This window comes from Anguilla anguilla, chromosome 7 (assembly GCF_013347855.1).
Source record: "Anguilla anguilla isolate fAngAng1 chromosome 7, fAngAng1.pri, whole genome shotgun sequence".
Lineage (NCBI taxonomy): Eukaryota > Metazoa > Chordata > Actinopteri > Anguilliformes > Anguillidae > Anguilla > Anguilla anguilla.
Genome location: NC_049207.1, coordinates 1663899 through 1678618, shown reverse-complemented (window position 1 = coordinate 1678618; position 14720 = coordinate 1663899). Strand labels below are relative to the sequence as shown.

General features: G+C 43.5%; 1 protein-coding gene across 1 annotated transcript; it reads left to right on the top strand.

Moving 5' to 3' along the window:
• The first annotated feature begins 1266 nt into the window (after positions 1–1266).
• Positions 1267–14573, top strand: LOC118231230 (anoctamin-6-like). Its single transcript, XM_035424873.1, has 18 exons — positions 1267–2029; positions 3839–3904; positions 4856–5134; positions 5839–5952; positions 6353–6468; positions 7089–7223; positions 7823–7928; positions 8537–8597; positions 8817–8962; positions 9660–9737; positions 10055–10280; positions 10547–10716; positions 11298–11395; positions 11539–11669; positions 12298–12503; positions 12673–12878; positions 12988–13093; positions 13717–14573. The coding sequence occupies exons 1-18, from the start codon at positions 1835–1837 to the stop codon at positions 13888–13890; spliced, it is 2613 nt and encodes an 870-aa protein (XP_035280764.1). The 5' UTR covers positions 1267–1834; the 3' UTR covers positions 13891–14573.
• The last annotated feature ends 147 nt before the right edge of the window (positions 14574–14720 follow it).

Sequence of the window (14720 nt, the reverse complement as noted above, 5' to 3'; positions counted from 1 at the left end):
TCTGAATTCATAATTACAAACTTCATATTTGCTCTGTTTTCAAAGCTTTTGTTTTCTTTTTTTGTATTGTTTACATGCGTGAATACTGCCTTTGTGTGGTTTGTACCTCAAGTCAAGGAGGTATGTGTGTTCAGCTGACAATAGTTACCTCTTATTATCCAGTGAGATGAAAAAAAAAAAACTCCCATTTAATAATATGTAAAGTCTATGAAAGGATTCCAAAAATCATTAGTATGGTGCAGTTGCTGCCTGTTCAAAGAAAAATGGAGTAGCCCAGAATGGGAAATGTAAAATTGATATTTGGACTTTCAGGACAGCCAAAGTATAAATCATGAATGTCCCACACCTTAAAGTAAAAATCTGTAGGATTTGCACGTTTTAAGCCTTAACATTAATATCTAAAATTCTGTTTCATTTGAATGCAAAATTGTTGGTCAATATATGTGTTGAGTGAAAATGAACCAGTTGAGCAATGGAATATTTGAACGTATTGATTCTAAAAATTGATTGTATTTATAAAATGCTCAAACCCTTAACTCGAAATTCTCTAAATGTACTGTAACACAGATAATTGATCAGCAAAGACTTTATCGTGGTGTAATCTATTTGAAAATATTTGTAATTTTCAAAATATCTCTTAAATCAATAAATCTAAGGTTGTGTTTTTTTTATTATTTTGAACTTGCTCACTAACACAATGACTGAATGATAAATGTGTACATTTTAAATAAATCTCAGTATTTGTTCTCTTTTTGGAGATGTTCCCTGCTTGTGTTAAGTGATGCACACTTAATTACCTCTATATATTGGAGTTTTTGGCAGGACAGAACCGTTATGGTCTAAGCTGGGGTCTCAATTTTCTCTTCTTTCATTGTTATTGTTTAGGGCCAATTATTGTATTGCTCTAGGGCCCCACCTGCTGGCCAAAGGACTTTGCAGCACCTGCTATTCTCAAAGAAATTGCCATTTTGTGAATTGTCTTCACAAATCTACAACAAGGTAAAGGTATGCCACCACACATTCAGTGCTGGACAAGTGCCCTATTTGTTTATGAAGTTTGCAATTGATGTGTGATGTTTAAACTTGCACACCCAGACATATTTATGATTTTTTGTGAGTGGGAGAGTTTTGTGATGTGCTGATTACAAAGAATAGGTCACTTTGGAGAGGGGCAACTTCTGGTGTGGGTGCAGTTTTTTGTTTCAGAGTAGCACTAAGACACCTGATTCTACTAATTAACTAATCATGGCCTTCAATCATGGCCTTGATGTGTACAATCTGGTGTCTTAGAGCTGGGCAAAATCAATACCCTGCACCTACACTGGCCGTTTTTGATTGGGTAAGACTGAGGACCCCTGCTTTAAAACTTATGGTCCACGTTTGAACAGCAGAGTGTGTTGGAAAGTGCTGCTATTGCTCAGGTCAAGCATGAGTGCCTTGTTGCTCAAATCTGAATTCTTGTTTTTGGTACTGTCAGCTCGTCCTGTCACTGAGTAGTTTCTTTTTAGTATCTGTATTTACTGTGCCATCCTAAAATAAAATGGCCTTTTGAGCAATTTCTCTTTGTTTCCAAATACAAAAAATAATAATTTTAATTGGCCTAATTACAGATGTTTTCAGTCCAGCCCACGGTTCCACTTGCTTTCTTTTTTAAGCGTGGATTGACAGGCAGGGTTGTGAAAGGCAAAACAAACAAGTGGTTATTTGCAGGTTTAGTTGCCAAGGTGAGAAAGCAGGTGGGGCCGCTAGTCCAGAGCTCTCGCTTCTCTTCACTCGTGATGCTGTCTCCCCTGGCAAGCGCAAGTCTGCCATTTTGGAGTTCAACTTCTAGAAAATGTATGGTGTCATGGAGGAAGAGTATGAGACCGAAGAGGCAGATCTGCCCGACAGCACTGTTTGCCCGAAGACTGAGTTCAATGGGGATGCAGATTCCCTGTTCTTCAACGACAGGAAGCGACGCATTGATTTTGTGTTGGTATATGAAGAAGACAAGGATCAATCTGAGAAACAGACATTTCAAAAGCACAAGGTAAGCGGGTTTCCTGGTCCCACTGACCAGATGATTGTGCCTCCAGTTGAAATATTTAAGTACAGATGGCTGTTGGTTTTTAAAAATTCTACTGCTCAATGTATCAGAGTCTCACGTTATTTTTGAAAATGAGTGTTTTTAGATTGAATGTCCATTTGAATGCCATCCAATTAATAGTTCCTTTTCTCGTGACTGTTTCGGGTTGTGTGCACAGCGTCAAAGTACAGCAATTCACGTGTGTGTGTAATGGGGATAAACGGTGCAAATTTGCCAGATAAATGGAGAGAGCTGTCAGGGAAAAAAACAATTTGAAATATGTCAGAATCATGATGCTATCATCTCTGCCATCATATCTGGGGGTTTATTACGAAGGAAGCTTAACATACCCGGGGTTTGTTTGCCGTTAACTGGCTTCACAAAAGCTAACAACCGCAATCAGGCTTAACCGGTATCACGACGGTGGTTATGAACGTGCTAAGTGAGCACGAGCTTCGTTAATTAATCAAGCTCTGCGCGCGTTCCAATGGAAGTGCCGGTTTCTGCAGAAAAATAAGCCAATAGCAGTACAGCATGGACCCGTACTCGGGCTACGTATTTCTCACCTGCGGAAAAAAGACATATGGACCGATACGAAGAACAAAAAGTAACAACGTTGCCGCCAACCGCTGGTTTTAAACTTTTATTAAACCCTTCCTGAAATGCTATTCACGTCAGTCTTTGCAGTAGTATTTGCACTAATGCACTTTAACGAATAAAACCGCCATTGCACTGTAAACAGTTGATATGATATGATGCAAGGCTCATACAATGAGTTGCAGTCATTTTCACATTCATCGCAGACAGAGCGCTTGTTGTCAGAGACATAGTCATGACTTCTGAGATACAGTACAAAACCCTCATTCAAATGAACTGGCTTCTTGCTCATGTTCTTGATCTGGATATTGTCTCATCTGTTCTTGACCAGCCATAACTTTTTACCTGGAACAGTTTTTGTGATTTAGCTCCATTGGCCTTTTGTCAAACATAGCAAATAACCCCTTGGTTTGATTGGCCGTATCTTTGAAAAGTCCTTTTATTTTTTAGAAAATGTAGGAACCCTGGTTTGCATAAATTCATTAATCTCTGCTGACATTAATTAGTATTATAGTTTACCAATATGAGTATGAAGTAGAAAGGAAAAAGGTATAACATTACAAACATAACAGTTTTCAGGTGTTTCATATTTAAGGAAATGTAGAGAAATGTATTTCTTGCAGTATAGACAGTGTTTCAATTGGGAAATATATGTTGGGAAAGATGATGTCTTGGTTTCACAACCAAGGAGCAACAATACCTTTGTTTTCAGATTACAAAAACAAACCACTCAAATTATACAGAGACACAACTACCTGGACTGACAGGAGAAAGCATTGTGAGGGAGGTTGTATGGAGAACATGACAGTTCAGCTGACTGCATAAGCTTTCACCTGAACATGGCTTGGTCCAACATCGCTGCAATTGATGGAATCTGCCTTATTACATTACATTATCCAGAGCGACTTACACAACTTTTCTACGTAGCATTTACATTGTATCCAGTTGTATAGCTGGATATACACTGAAGTAAAGTAATGCAGGTTAAGTACCTTGCTCAAGGGTACAATGGCAGTGTCCTACCCAGGAATCGAACCTGTGACCTTTAGGTTACAAGACCTTGCCCATTAAACTGCTCTGCCATCCCCATTTCTTCTTATCTCTGAAACACCACACACTGGCACCATTAGTCCTTCCTTAACAGTTCTTTCAGTTTGCTGCTGTGTTTATCTTCAGAGAAGAAGAGAGTATTATGAAGCAAGTCTGATGAAGATGGGACTGGAGCTGGAGGCAACAAGATCCGTAAGTGACTCATGGGTGTGTTTACAATGCAAACACTCATAGAGCATAATTAGGACCTGGATAGGGTGGGAGGGGCCAGGCCATAGAGCGTACATAGAGACTGGAGAGGGTAGGAGGGGCCAGGCCATAGAGCGTACATAGGAACTGGAGAGGGTAGGAGGGGCCAGGCCATAGAGCGTACATAGGAACTAGAGAGGGTAGGAGGGACCAGGCCATAGAGCGTACATAGAGACTGGAGAGGGTAGGAGGGGCCAGGCCATAGGGCATACATAGAGACTGGAGAGGGTAGGAGGGACCAGGCCATAGAGCGTACATAGAGACTGGAGAGGGTAGGAGGGACCAGGCCATAGAGTGTACATAGGGACTGGAGAGGGTTGGAGGTGCCAGACCATAGTGCATACATAGGAACTGGAGAGGAGCATAGGAACAACAATCGTTAATCGGGTTTCAAAACAAGATCAGGGAAGTTTTGCCATTTAAAGTCTGATATTCCCCATTCACTTTAATAGGAGCACCAATGTTTTTCCCTCAGCATGCGCAGTACTGGTTTACTTGCAGGACTTCACAAGCTAAGGTTAGCTGAGGGCGTGTTGGCCTGTCTAGTCAAATATGCCTGTCTATGCAAACGCTGGGCTGCGTGTATTTGGCTAAAGGAAGCGCCCCATAGAACTGTGTGACTAAATGAGTGCCTGGCTGGCTGGCTGGCTAAGGACCCCACGTACACACGTCATTAACCCTTTAAATATCGTATTTTTATTGAAACAGAGGCATAGGAGTATTAGGCAGCATGGAGCCTGGAATGGTATCGGGTCATCTTGCTTTGCGATGGAGAGCAGTCTTTTGTAGACTGATTCTGATATGATCTGTGAGGTGATCTGTCACTGGTCTCCTGTAGGTAGCAATCGGTCCCCCCTGCATTCTGTTGACTGTGAATCGTCTGGTCTTCTCTAGGTTCTGGATAAAAACGTGATGTTTGTGAAGGTGCACTTGCCGTGGGATGTGCTGTGCACCTACGCGGAGGTCCTGCACATCAAGCTTCCCATCCAGCCCAACGACCTTTCCGCGACCTCTAGCGCCTTAAACTGCTTCACCAAGCACTTCTACCCCAGCCGGGACCTCATCCCCGCGGAGACGGAGTACTTCACCGCCCCCTTCGAGAGGAGCAGGCTGGCCAGCTTCTACATCAAAGACCGCCACCAGTTCTTCAGGCCCTCTGTGAGGACACGAATGGTGAGTGAGGGGGGCGTGCTTTCGGAAGGGATAACCCACCATGAGGTTGCCTGCCGTCGGGGAGGAAAAAAATGACTGCAGGGCAGAGGGCATTTCATTTATTTATTATGATCCTCTATGGCCTCACTCTACCACCCTGTGGTTTCAAGCCAAGCATTTGCACCTCCTGGCCATCAGATGGCAGCGAACACCAACCTTTTCTTTCTGGCACAGTTGAGTGCATCCGGGCCGTTGTGTAAGAGGTTTCCGTTCAGGATTATTCGGCCTGATGCTGAAATTGTTACTTTAAAGGGCTTAGCAGCTCCTCCAGTGAAGCCTGTTGCAAAATAGCGGAGTCATGTACTGGTTTAAAGGAATGGGCTTTGAGGGTTGTAATTTTCATTACCTGGGGCCTGTATCACAAAGCAGGATTAGATTTTTTTTTTTATTTTTATTTTTTTAACTATCAATAATTTTAAGAAATACTATTTATATTTATAATCGTCCTTCTAATACTATTACATTTTATGTAAATTCTTGTTCTGGTTTGAGCCAGTTTTCTACTGAATGCATAATCTACTGGTCCTAGCAGGCTGGCATGCAGTTATGAAATACGTGGACTGCCCAATGCCTGGGCTGTCTGTGAATGTTAATCCTGGACTGGACTGTAGACTGCCCAATGCCTGGGCTGTCTGTGAATGTTAATCTCAGTTCTGGGTCCACAGGCTCATCACATCCTCAGCTGCGCCCCTTATGAGGTGTGTGGAAACCAAAAGAAATTTGGCATCAGCAAGCTGCTGGACAGCGGAGTGTACCAGGCCGCCTATCCTCTGCACGATGTGAGCAGTCAGCAATAAGCACTCTGAAGGGCCCATTTTCCCAAACACACTCACACGCTCACACACACAACACATCACACACATACACACACACACACACACACACACACACACACACAAACCCGCACATGCGCGCACACACACACACACACACACACACACACACTGCACAGGTGTGTCCATTAAAGCAGGGTAAACATTGGGGAAACACAATGCCTGGGCTCAGTACACACACACACACACACAGCAGAAGGCACAGGAATCTAACTCCTTCCCGTCTTTGAAACAGGATAAGGCCGAGTGGAACGGTATGCACTGCACGCATACGTACTGCACGTGTGGACTATTTTTTTTTGTGCAATTTTTTAGTTAAGCACTGTGGCCCTGTTCTAATTCACAGTGCAATTTCCATGAGAAGTCCCCGGACGAGCACTGCCTGAATGAGCGGTACCTGTTGTACAGAGAATGGGCTCACCCCATGAACTTCTATAAGATGCAGCCGCTGGACCTCATAAGGTGAATGCACTTCTGTCATCTTTTCACAACGGCAAAAAAGCAACACTGCTACTACCAAAGGAGCCGAGGAGGAATGTTAACTAAAAAATTCTAATTCTAATTTAAATTTGTTATATAACTAATTTACCTTATTTACCAGTCATGAGGAATAAATATACACTCACTATTTGTCCTACTGTTTGTTACTAATGTGACAACTGCACATTCTAGAGCTCCTAACTTTACGCCTGATACAGGATATTTAAAAACTTTCCTACAGCAACCAAACAAAATGTATTCATAAACTCAGACATGTAGGGCTCTAGAAACTAGCACTAGTACTACCCCATATTTCCCTGTTTCCCATAGGAAGTACTACCCCATCCCTCTCTGTTTCCCACAGGAAGTACAACCCCATACCTCCCTATTTCCCACAGGAAGTACCAACCCATCTTTCCCTGTTTCCCACAGGAAGTACCAACCCATCTTTCCCTGTTTCCCACAGGAAGTACTACCCCATCCTTTCCTGTTTCCCACAGGAAGTACTACCCCATCCTTCCCTGTTTCCCACAGGAGGTACTACCCCATCCTTACCTGTTTCCCTCAGGAAGTACTACCCCATCCCTCCCTGTTTCCCACAGGAAGTACTACGGAGAGAAGATCGGGATCTACTTCGCCTGGCTGGGGTTCTACACGCGCATGCTGATCCTGGCAGCTGTGGTGGGCCTGGGCTGCTTTATCTATGGCTACAGGACTCAGGAGACCAGCACCTGGAGGTACAGGAACAGGAGAGCCATGTGATTCTGAAATTCAGGCGCAGTAAGGTGTAATTCTTTACCTGGATTACTCCAGAGGCACTGACCTGAAATAAGGAGATCAGAAGCACACACAGAGCTTACAACACATAGCACCCTCAGTAAAACAGTAAGGCTGACATCTTGCTCAGAGTCAACAGAACAACAGAACAAGGAATATATTTACAGGGCGGAACAGTACAGCAGTTAATAATCGGTACAAGGATCACGAACAAGTCAATCATAGCAAAATCAGACTAAGGTGTTTTCAGATGTTTTTTTATATTCATGAAAGTAGCTAAGACTACAGAACATTTTTCACTACCAAAGTGTTGAATTGTGTCGGTAAAACTCTTGGCTAATTTCTACCAATTACAACTTCTAAATGTAAATTCCACACGAATACCAGGGAGTATTGCACAGGAAATTGTCAATGTATTGAACAGCTTTCCAGCCCATGAAGAGCCAGAGTCCAGACTTAATGCAGTGCTGGTTACTCTCTACTTTGTCTGTAAATTGTGAGCCAAGAAAGTCTGTTCTCACCATCATGCCTTATGTTCTTGTTTCTCCTTTCATTGAAGCAAAGAGGTTTGTGACCCCCTGATTGGTGGAAGCATTGTCATGTGTCCACAGTGTGACAGAGAGTGCACCTACTGGAAACTCAACAGCACCTGCGAATCATCCAAAGTAAGTCTTCCATGGTTTTTCTTGAAAGAAAGCAGCCAAAGCTCAGCTTTGCTTTTGATTGAGATACATGTACTTAACTTGAACTTTCACTTAAGTTAACTGGGTGGAGTTTCACTGAAGAGCACAAGAGGTGCAGTTTTCAACATCTCCAAATGAATGTTTAAAAAATATAGGCACATGCAGTATGTATAAAACCGCTGCCCCTGTTTACCGATGGGTCACTGCTGATTACAAAATAGAAGTATGCCTCATTACCCCCTGTGTACCCAACAGCAGTATCTTTCAGTTTAAGTTTAGGTTTGTAGGTCAAGTGAGAATGTACGTATCTATGACGAGCTTAAGTCCTGTAATGGTAGGCTTGCGTAAAAATCACTTAAGTTCTCCTAGTCAAGATAGATCCCTTTGCTCTCAAGGACCTCAAGTGTAAACAAATACAAATGCAGAACCATAACCAAAGTATTTGTCATTTGAATAACAGTCAATATCCAGGTCCACAGATCAGATTATGCATTTAAATGACTGTATATAGTATATCTCTAAACTGAATCACAACATAAAGGTGTCAAATATCGTATTTTATTGTCTTCATGAGATCCTTTCTTCCACAGAAACTGTGCATTTTTGACAATTTTGGAACATTGGTGTATGCCATTTTTATGGCAGTCTGGGGTGAGAACTCTGCTCAATTACATTTTCATTATGATATTAGCAATAACACCGAACAAATACCATAATGCAGTTCTCTTAAGAAGATGTGTTCTGTAAGCAGCGTTTCCCTCCAGCGAGTCTATGCGTTTCTGTCGAAGTGCGCGTGTTCTTACAGATTTACAGATTGTGTTTGAGAGAGGCCTAAAACCTTGTTCTCTGGCCGGTTTCCCCGTTTGGCAGTCTCCCTGTTCCTGGAGTTCTGGAAGCGGTACCAGGCCAAGCTGGAGTACGAGTGGGACACGGAGGAGTTCCTGGAGCAGGAGGAGCAGCCTCGCCCCGAGTACGAAGCACAGTGCACTCACCAGCAAGTCAACCCCATCACCAAGGCAAGTGATTCAGTCCATTTAAACAGGGTCCCTTATGAAGCACAGTGCACTCACCAGCAAGTCAACCCCATCACCAAGGCAAGTGATTCAGTCCATTTAAACAGGGTCCCTTATGAAGCACAGTGCACTCACCAGCGAGTCAACCCCATCACCAAGGTAAGGCAATCTTGTCCATCCTCAAGGATGGAACAGGGAGTTTGTTCCACCACGGGGGAGCCAGGGTGGAGAAGCTCCATGGTAGGTACGAGCCCTTTTACTCATTCACACAGACGGTGGATCCAAGCTAACACAATCAGCCCTGTGACAAAGCTACGGGAACCAGGTTGAGCATGCAAAGAAAGGGGCCCAACCCTCTCACCAAAGCCAACCGACCCAAAGTAAAATCAACCAGTAACACAGCTGAGGGGTTCATAAATACCTTTTTGTTTTCAGTAGTCTCCATATTTTTTTAGCTCAGCTTAGCTTTTGTGGGTTGATCGAAAACGGAATTGAATCGATATGAATTAAAGGAACTGTATTGTCGGTTACCCATGTCATTTAAGTGATCAGTTGTGTTGGTGATTGTTAATTTTATGTGTGCTTGTGTGCAAATTGAGTCCATGTATGAATGTAAAATGTATGAGTTCAGTAACAGAGTTATTCTTCGGCTATGTAAAGTGTGATCCATAGCACTATTTTTGTTTCTCTGTTATCCCAGGAAAAGGAGAGAGTTCCTTACACAAAGTGTGGGAGGTGTCTTAGAATATCCTGTGGAGCTGGGACTGTTGTATTCTGGGTAATGCTTCATTGCTCTTCATTAATTATTGCTTTTTTATTTATTTATTTATTTTTTAAAAAAGAGGAATCTTTGTTTTTCTGCAAAATTGAATAATTTTCTTTCATTTTCAATATGTTTCAATAATGTAGTACTGGTCTGAAAGTTCTCCAGGATAACAATAAGTAAATTCCTGTGTAAGATGGCTCAGATAATTAAATAAAATATATAACACATTTTACACAAAGTCTGTCTCTTAAAATTTGTGGAGGAAATATTTTACCATTTAAGTAGCTTTCTCGTCCTTTATATCCTCTGCTCTGTTTCTGTCGGCGCAGATCTTGCTGATCGTGGCGTCGGTGGTCGGCGTGATCGTGTACCGCCTGGCGGCGTTCTTCACCTTCTCCGTGCAGATGCGGCAGGACCTGAAGAAGCTGGAGCCGCTGCGCGAGTACGTCACCCCTCAGATGGCCACCTCCATCACCGCCTCCATCATCAGCTTCATCGCCATCATGGTCCTCAACTACCTGTACGAGCGAGTGGCTATCTGGATCACGGACTTCGGTGAGGCCTTCGAACTGTGACGGAGCCCCAGACTCCCATATGGGAAATGCAGCTTTCCCAAGGGGAAACCCAGAGGGACAGAAATAAGTTGACATCACCACACACATCTTTGAAACAAATTTTATTATTTATAATATGAACAATCATAGACCTCTTCACATAATTCATGCAGTATTACTAAAATGTAGAGATTGTAAACTTTATGTAGCTCCGTCTTTTGAAAAAAGACCCATTGATTCATTTTCGTATCTGTCGTCATATTGTAGAACTGCCAAGGACGAGGACGGAGTATGAAAACAGCTTGACCCTGAAGATGTTCCTCTTCCAGTTCGTCAACTTCTACTCCTCCTGCTTCTACATTGCCTTCTTCAAAGGAAAGGTGGTTGGTTACCCCGGAGATCCAGTGTACTTGTTGGGAAGGTACAGGAATGAGGAGGTGAGTCCAATCTTTACGATCTCTCAGCTGCAGAGGCTTGGCATGAAGCCAGTCCAACCGGTGTCTTATCAGAGTGCACGAGGGCTTCCACATGGACTCTTGGCCCTGAATGGTCCCCCGGATTTTACAGCACATGCAGAAGTTGTTCTCTTGTTCACTATTGGGTCAGACACCTAGACTCAAAGGCACGTACCCACTTTAGGGGGAAATGACAGCTGATTATGCTTCCAGCTGTGCGTGTAGTGTCCGGGTTTGACTCGTTCTAAATCTGGTTACCCTACCTGGAACCCTGCAAGCTCATTTCTGGTCCCTGCAGTCCTGTCGGTTGAACTGCCTTGAGCAGTACACAGTTTTTCCCGAAATTTTACAGAGGCTCATGAGCTTAAACAAACCGGTTTCAAGCATTCAGCAAATGCAAAAAGTGACAGGAATCATGATGGATACATTTGATATGAAGCCTATGGATATCATTTGAAGGTGCACTCCTGAACGTAGCATGCCCATGCCAATGTCCTTCCTCTTCTGACTGCAGTGTGACATCATCCTCCTCTTATGACCCAGTCCCTTTCTTCTAAATGCAGTGTGATCCAGGCGGCTGTCTGATTGAGCTGACGACTCAGCTGACCGTTATCATGGGAGGGAAAGCCATCTGGAACAACATCCAGGAAGCGCTGTTTCCGTAGGTATCTCCTCTCAGCAGGAAGTGCTGTTTCCGTAGGTATCTCCTCTCAGCAGGAAGTGCTGTTTCCGTAGGTATTTCCTCTCCATAGTGTTGCCAACTGCTGCAACGTTTTGAGATGCATCATTTTTTTTCTCTTTCAGATGGGTGCAAAATATGCTTTTCCGATACTGCAAGAATGCCACGTCTGAGGAGGTCATTCCACGGTGGGAGCAGGACTACAGGCTTCAGCCAGTGGGGAAACTGTGTCTGTTTTATGAATACCTGGAGATGGGTAAGCCATAGGGTTGCCAGATGTCCAGTTTTTGACCGGAATGTCCACTTGTACATGTCTGGTTTGTGGTCCCAACTGGACAATGTGATGTTCAGTTGGGACCACAAGTGTAATTGTACTGGTAGTTTATAATTAATTAGCTCATCAGTGACTCCCTGATCTGACATCAGTTTCAAGGGGGCCCCCCTCTCCCCAGTTCAATGTTGGTTCCATGGGGGACCCCACCCCATCCTTCTCTCTGGGGTCCAATTGGCTCCCAGCTTTTTGTTGATTGCACTTCCAGTTGTGCACATTGTCTAGTTTTGACTCATTCTAAATCTGGCAAGCCTAGTAAACTAGTCTTTATGAGTGATTCAGTTTGTTTTGTCAGTTTCAAATCATGTTTCGGTGTAGTGATCCAGTTTGGGTTAATGGTCCTTTTTGCCTTTGTTTGGGTGTAGTGATCCAGTTTGGGTCCATGGTCCTCTTTGCCTCCATTTTGGTGTAATGATCCAGTTTGGGTTCATGGTCCTTTTTGCCTCCATTTTGGTGTAGTGATCCAGTTTGGGTTCATGGTCCTTTTTGCCTCCATTTTGGTGTAGTGATCCAGTTTGGGTTCATGGTCCTTTTTGCCTTTGTTTCGGTGTAGTGATCCAGTTTGGGTTCGTCACGCTCTTTGTGGCGTCCTTCCCTCTCGCGCCCCTCCTGGCTCTCTTCAATAACCTGGTTGAACTCCGGGTCGACGCGTGGAAGATCACGACACAGTTCCGGCGGATTGTTCCGGAAAAGGCCCAGGACATCGGAGCATGGCAACCCATTCTGCAGGGAGTCGCCATTCTTGCTGTGGCAACAAATGTAATTTAACTTCAATCATAAAATAGTTTATTCAACTTCAGCTGAATTGAGTGTGCTGAATGTGAAATTGGAAGTGGATTATGACACACCGCTAAGAATGGTTCAGAAACCTTGCGGCGATGGCTCATGCCCCCCAGTGTAATAATAATAATAATAATGTTCTTTCCAGGCGGCGATCATTGCTTTCACGTCAGACATGATCCCACGGCTGGTGTACTATTGGTCCTTCTCTGCATATCCATATGGACAGCATACCAGCAACACCATGGAAGGTTACATCAACAACACGCTCTCGGTCTTCAACATTGAGGACTTTCCATCGCAAAGCAGGCCTCTAAATATACCCTACTGGTTTCACAACATCACATCCTGCAGGTACACACAAATAAACCCCTGTGTGGTGTACACAGAATAATACACAACATTCTGCAGGTATGAGTCATCCCATCCCACGGGTTTCTGATGGATAACATTCCTGTCGCAGGTATAGAGATTACAGGAACCCCCCTGGACACCCCAGACAGTACGAACACAGCTTGTACTACTGGCATGTGATAGCAGCCAAACTAGCTTTCATCATAGTCATGGAGGTAAGTAAAGTCTTTGACTGTTATTTTAAAAAGACCTGAGGGCCAGGTAGGGATGGATATTGTTTAGATTTTGCTGATACCACTGCTAAAACAAGACGTTTAAAAGGTACTCTGGCACACTGGATTTGGAATGAAATGATGAATATAAGGTTAATGTGCTGACTCAGACTTTTTTCAACGCCCTTTTTATACTATGTATAGCCAATGTAAATCAATGCACATAGTGTGACTAATCCTTAACAGTGGATACTTAATCACAGAATTTTGAGTTAGCATCAAATAAAAAGTTTTGTTAATATTTTCAGTGTCGTGTTAAAACTTTTTCCTGAATATACAGTAGATGCAGTGATGAAAGCCCTTAATCTCTGCATGTGTGAGTTGGGCGGTCAGAAAGAAACCTTGAGGTTATTTTGAATATCACCGTCAGAAAATAGTATGTTAAATTCTTATGTAAATAAACTGTTAAAAGGTGAAGTAATTTTCTGACCAAAAAAAAAAAAAAAAGACTGAACCTGGATGATCCTGATTTTGTGAGTGGGAATAGTGCTTAACCTGACCTGGCAGCTCAAAGCGTGAATGCTTGTATTTATTTCTCAAGCTGTCCTTGTGCCTCCTCTTCTCAGCACGTCGTGTATTTCACCAAATTCGTCCTGTCCTACGCGATCCCCGACGTGCCCACTGCGGTGAGGGAGCAGATTAAGAGGGAGAAGTACCTGACACAGGTCATCCTCCACGAGGCCAACCTCAAAATGGCCACCGCCCCCACTACTACACCCCTGGCTGACGGGGTCCTGTAGATTTGGATCAGTGACCCACAGGCCGTATGGAGGCTGAGGTGGAACGCTGCCGGGTGGAGGATGAGCTGTCCCTTGCGTCTCTTCGCTTCCTCATGCTTCTGCAGACTGACGTCTCTCGCTTTACCGCAAAAAAAACAATTAGCATGGGACCAAATGACCACTGCCAGCGGCAACGGCTCAATAAATAATACGGGACAGACGGTTATTATGTGATATTGTGAAGCAACACAAAATGTGTTCATGGAAACAATCAAGTTTTGGGACTGTAAAGGCCATTCCAAAACCTTGGTTTTTTTGTTATTTTAATTAATTCATGTTTGGTTTTGAGGTGTGTTCTGGATCGTTGTCTCATTTAAATATCCAGCTTCTTTCAGCTTCGTTTTCTTCGCTGACATTAGCTTCCTGGATCTTCTGATCTGTCCAAGTGAACATGGCGTCAGACACGGTTCCCCCCTGGTGTGGCAAGGGGAGGATGAAGGAAGGGCCACGCTCACCCGTCTAGACTCCTGGGAGTGTATAAGGCAGAGAAGCGCACACAGACACACACATACATACACACGTTTTCTAGCACCTTGTTGCCCTGAAGAAGATTAGTGCCTGGGACCAGAGGACTTGGTGGAAGGCTTGAGAATGTAATGCAGTACATACTTTTAGTCATAATAAAGATATTCTCCACCCTTCAATACAAACACAGCTTCAATACAAATCCAGACTGTTTGGTCTGGATCGTTCAGGTTCACACAAATTTCCAAGGACAAAAGATATCTGATGATTTCAGTGAAGCATCTGTTGTTTCTCCGTGAGTTTGGAAAGGTTTATACAGCCATTTC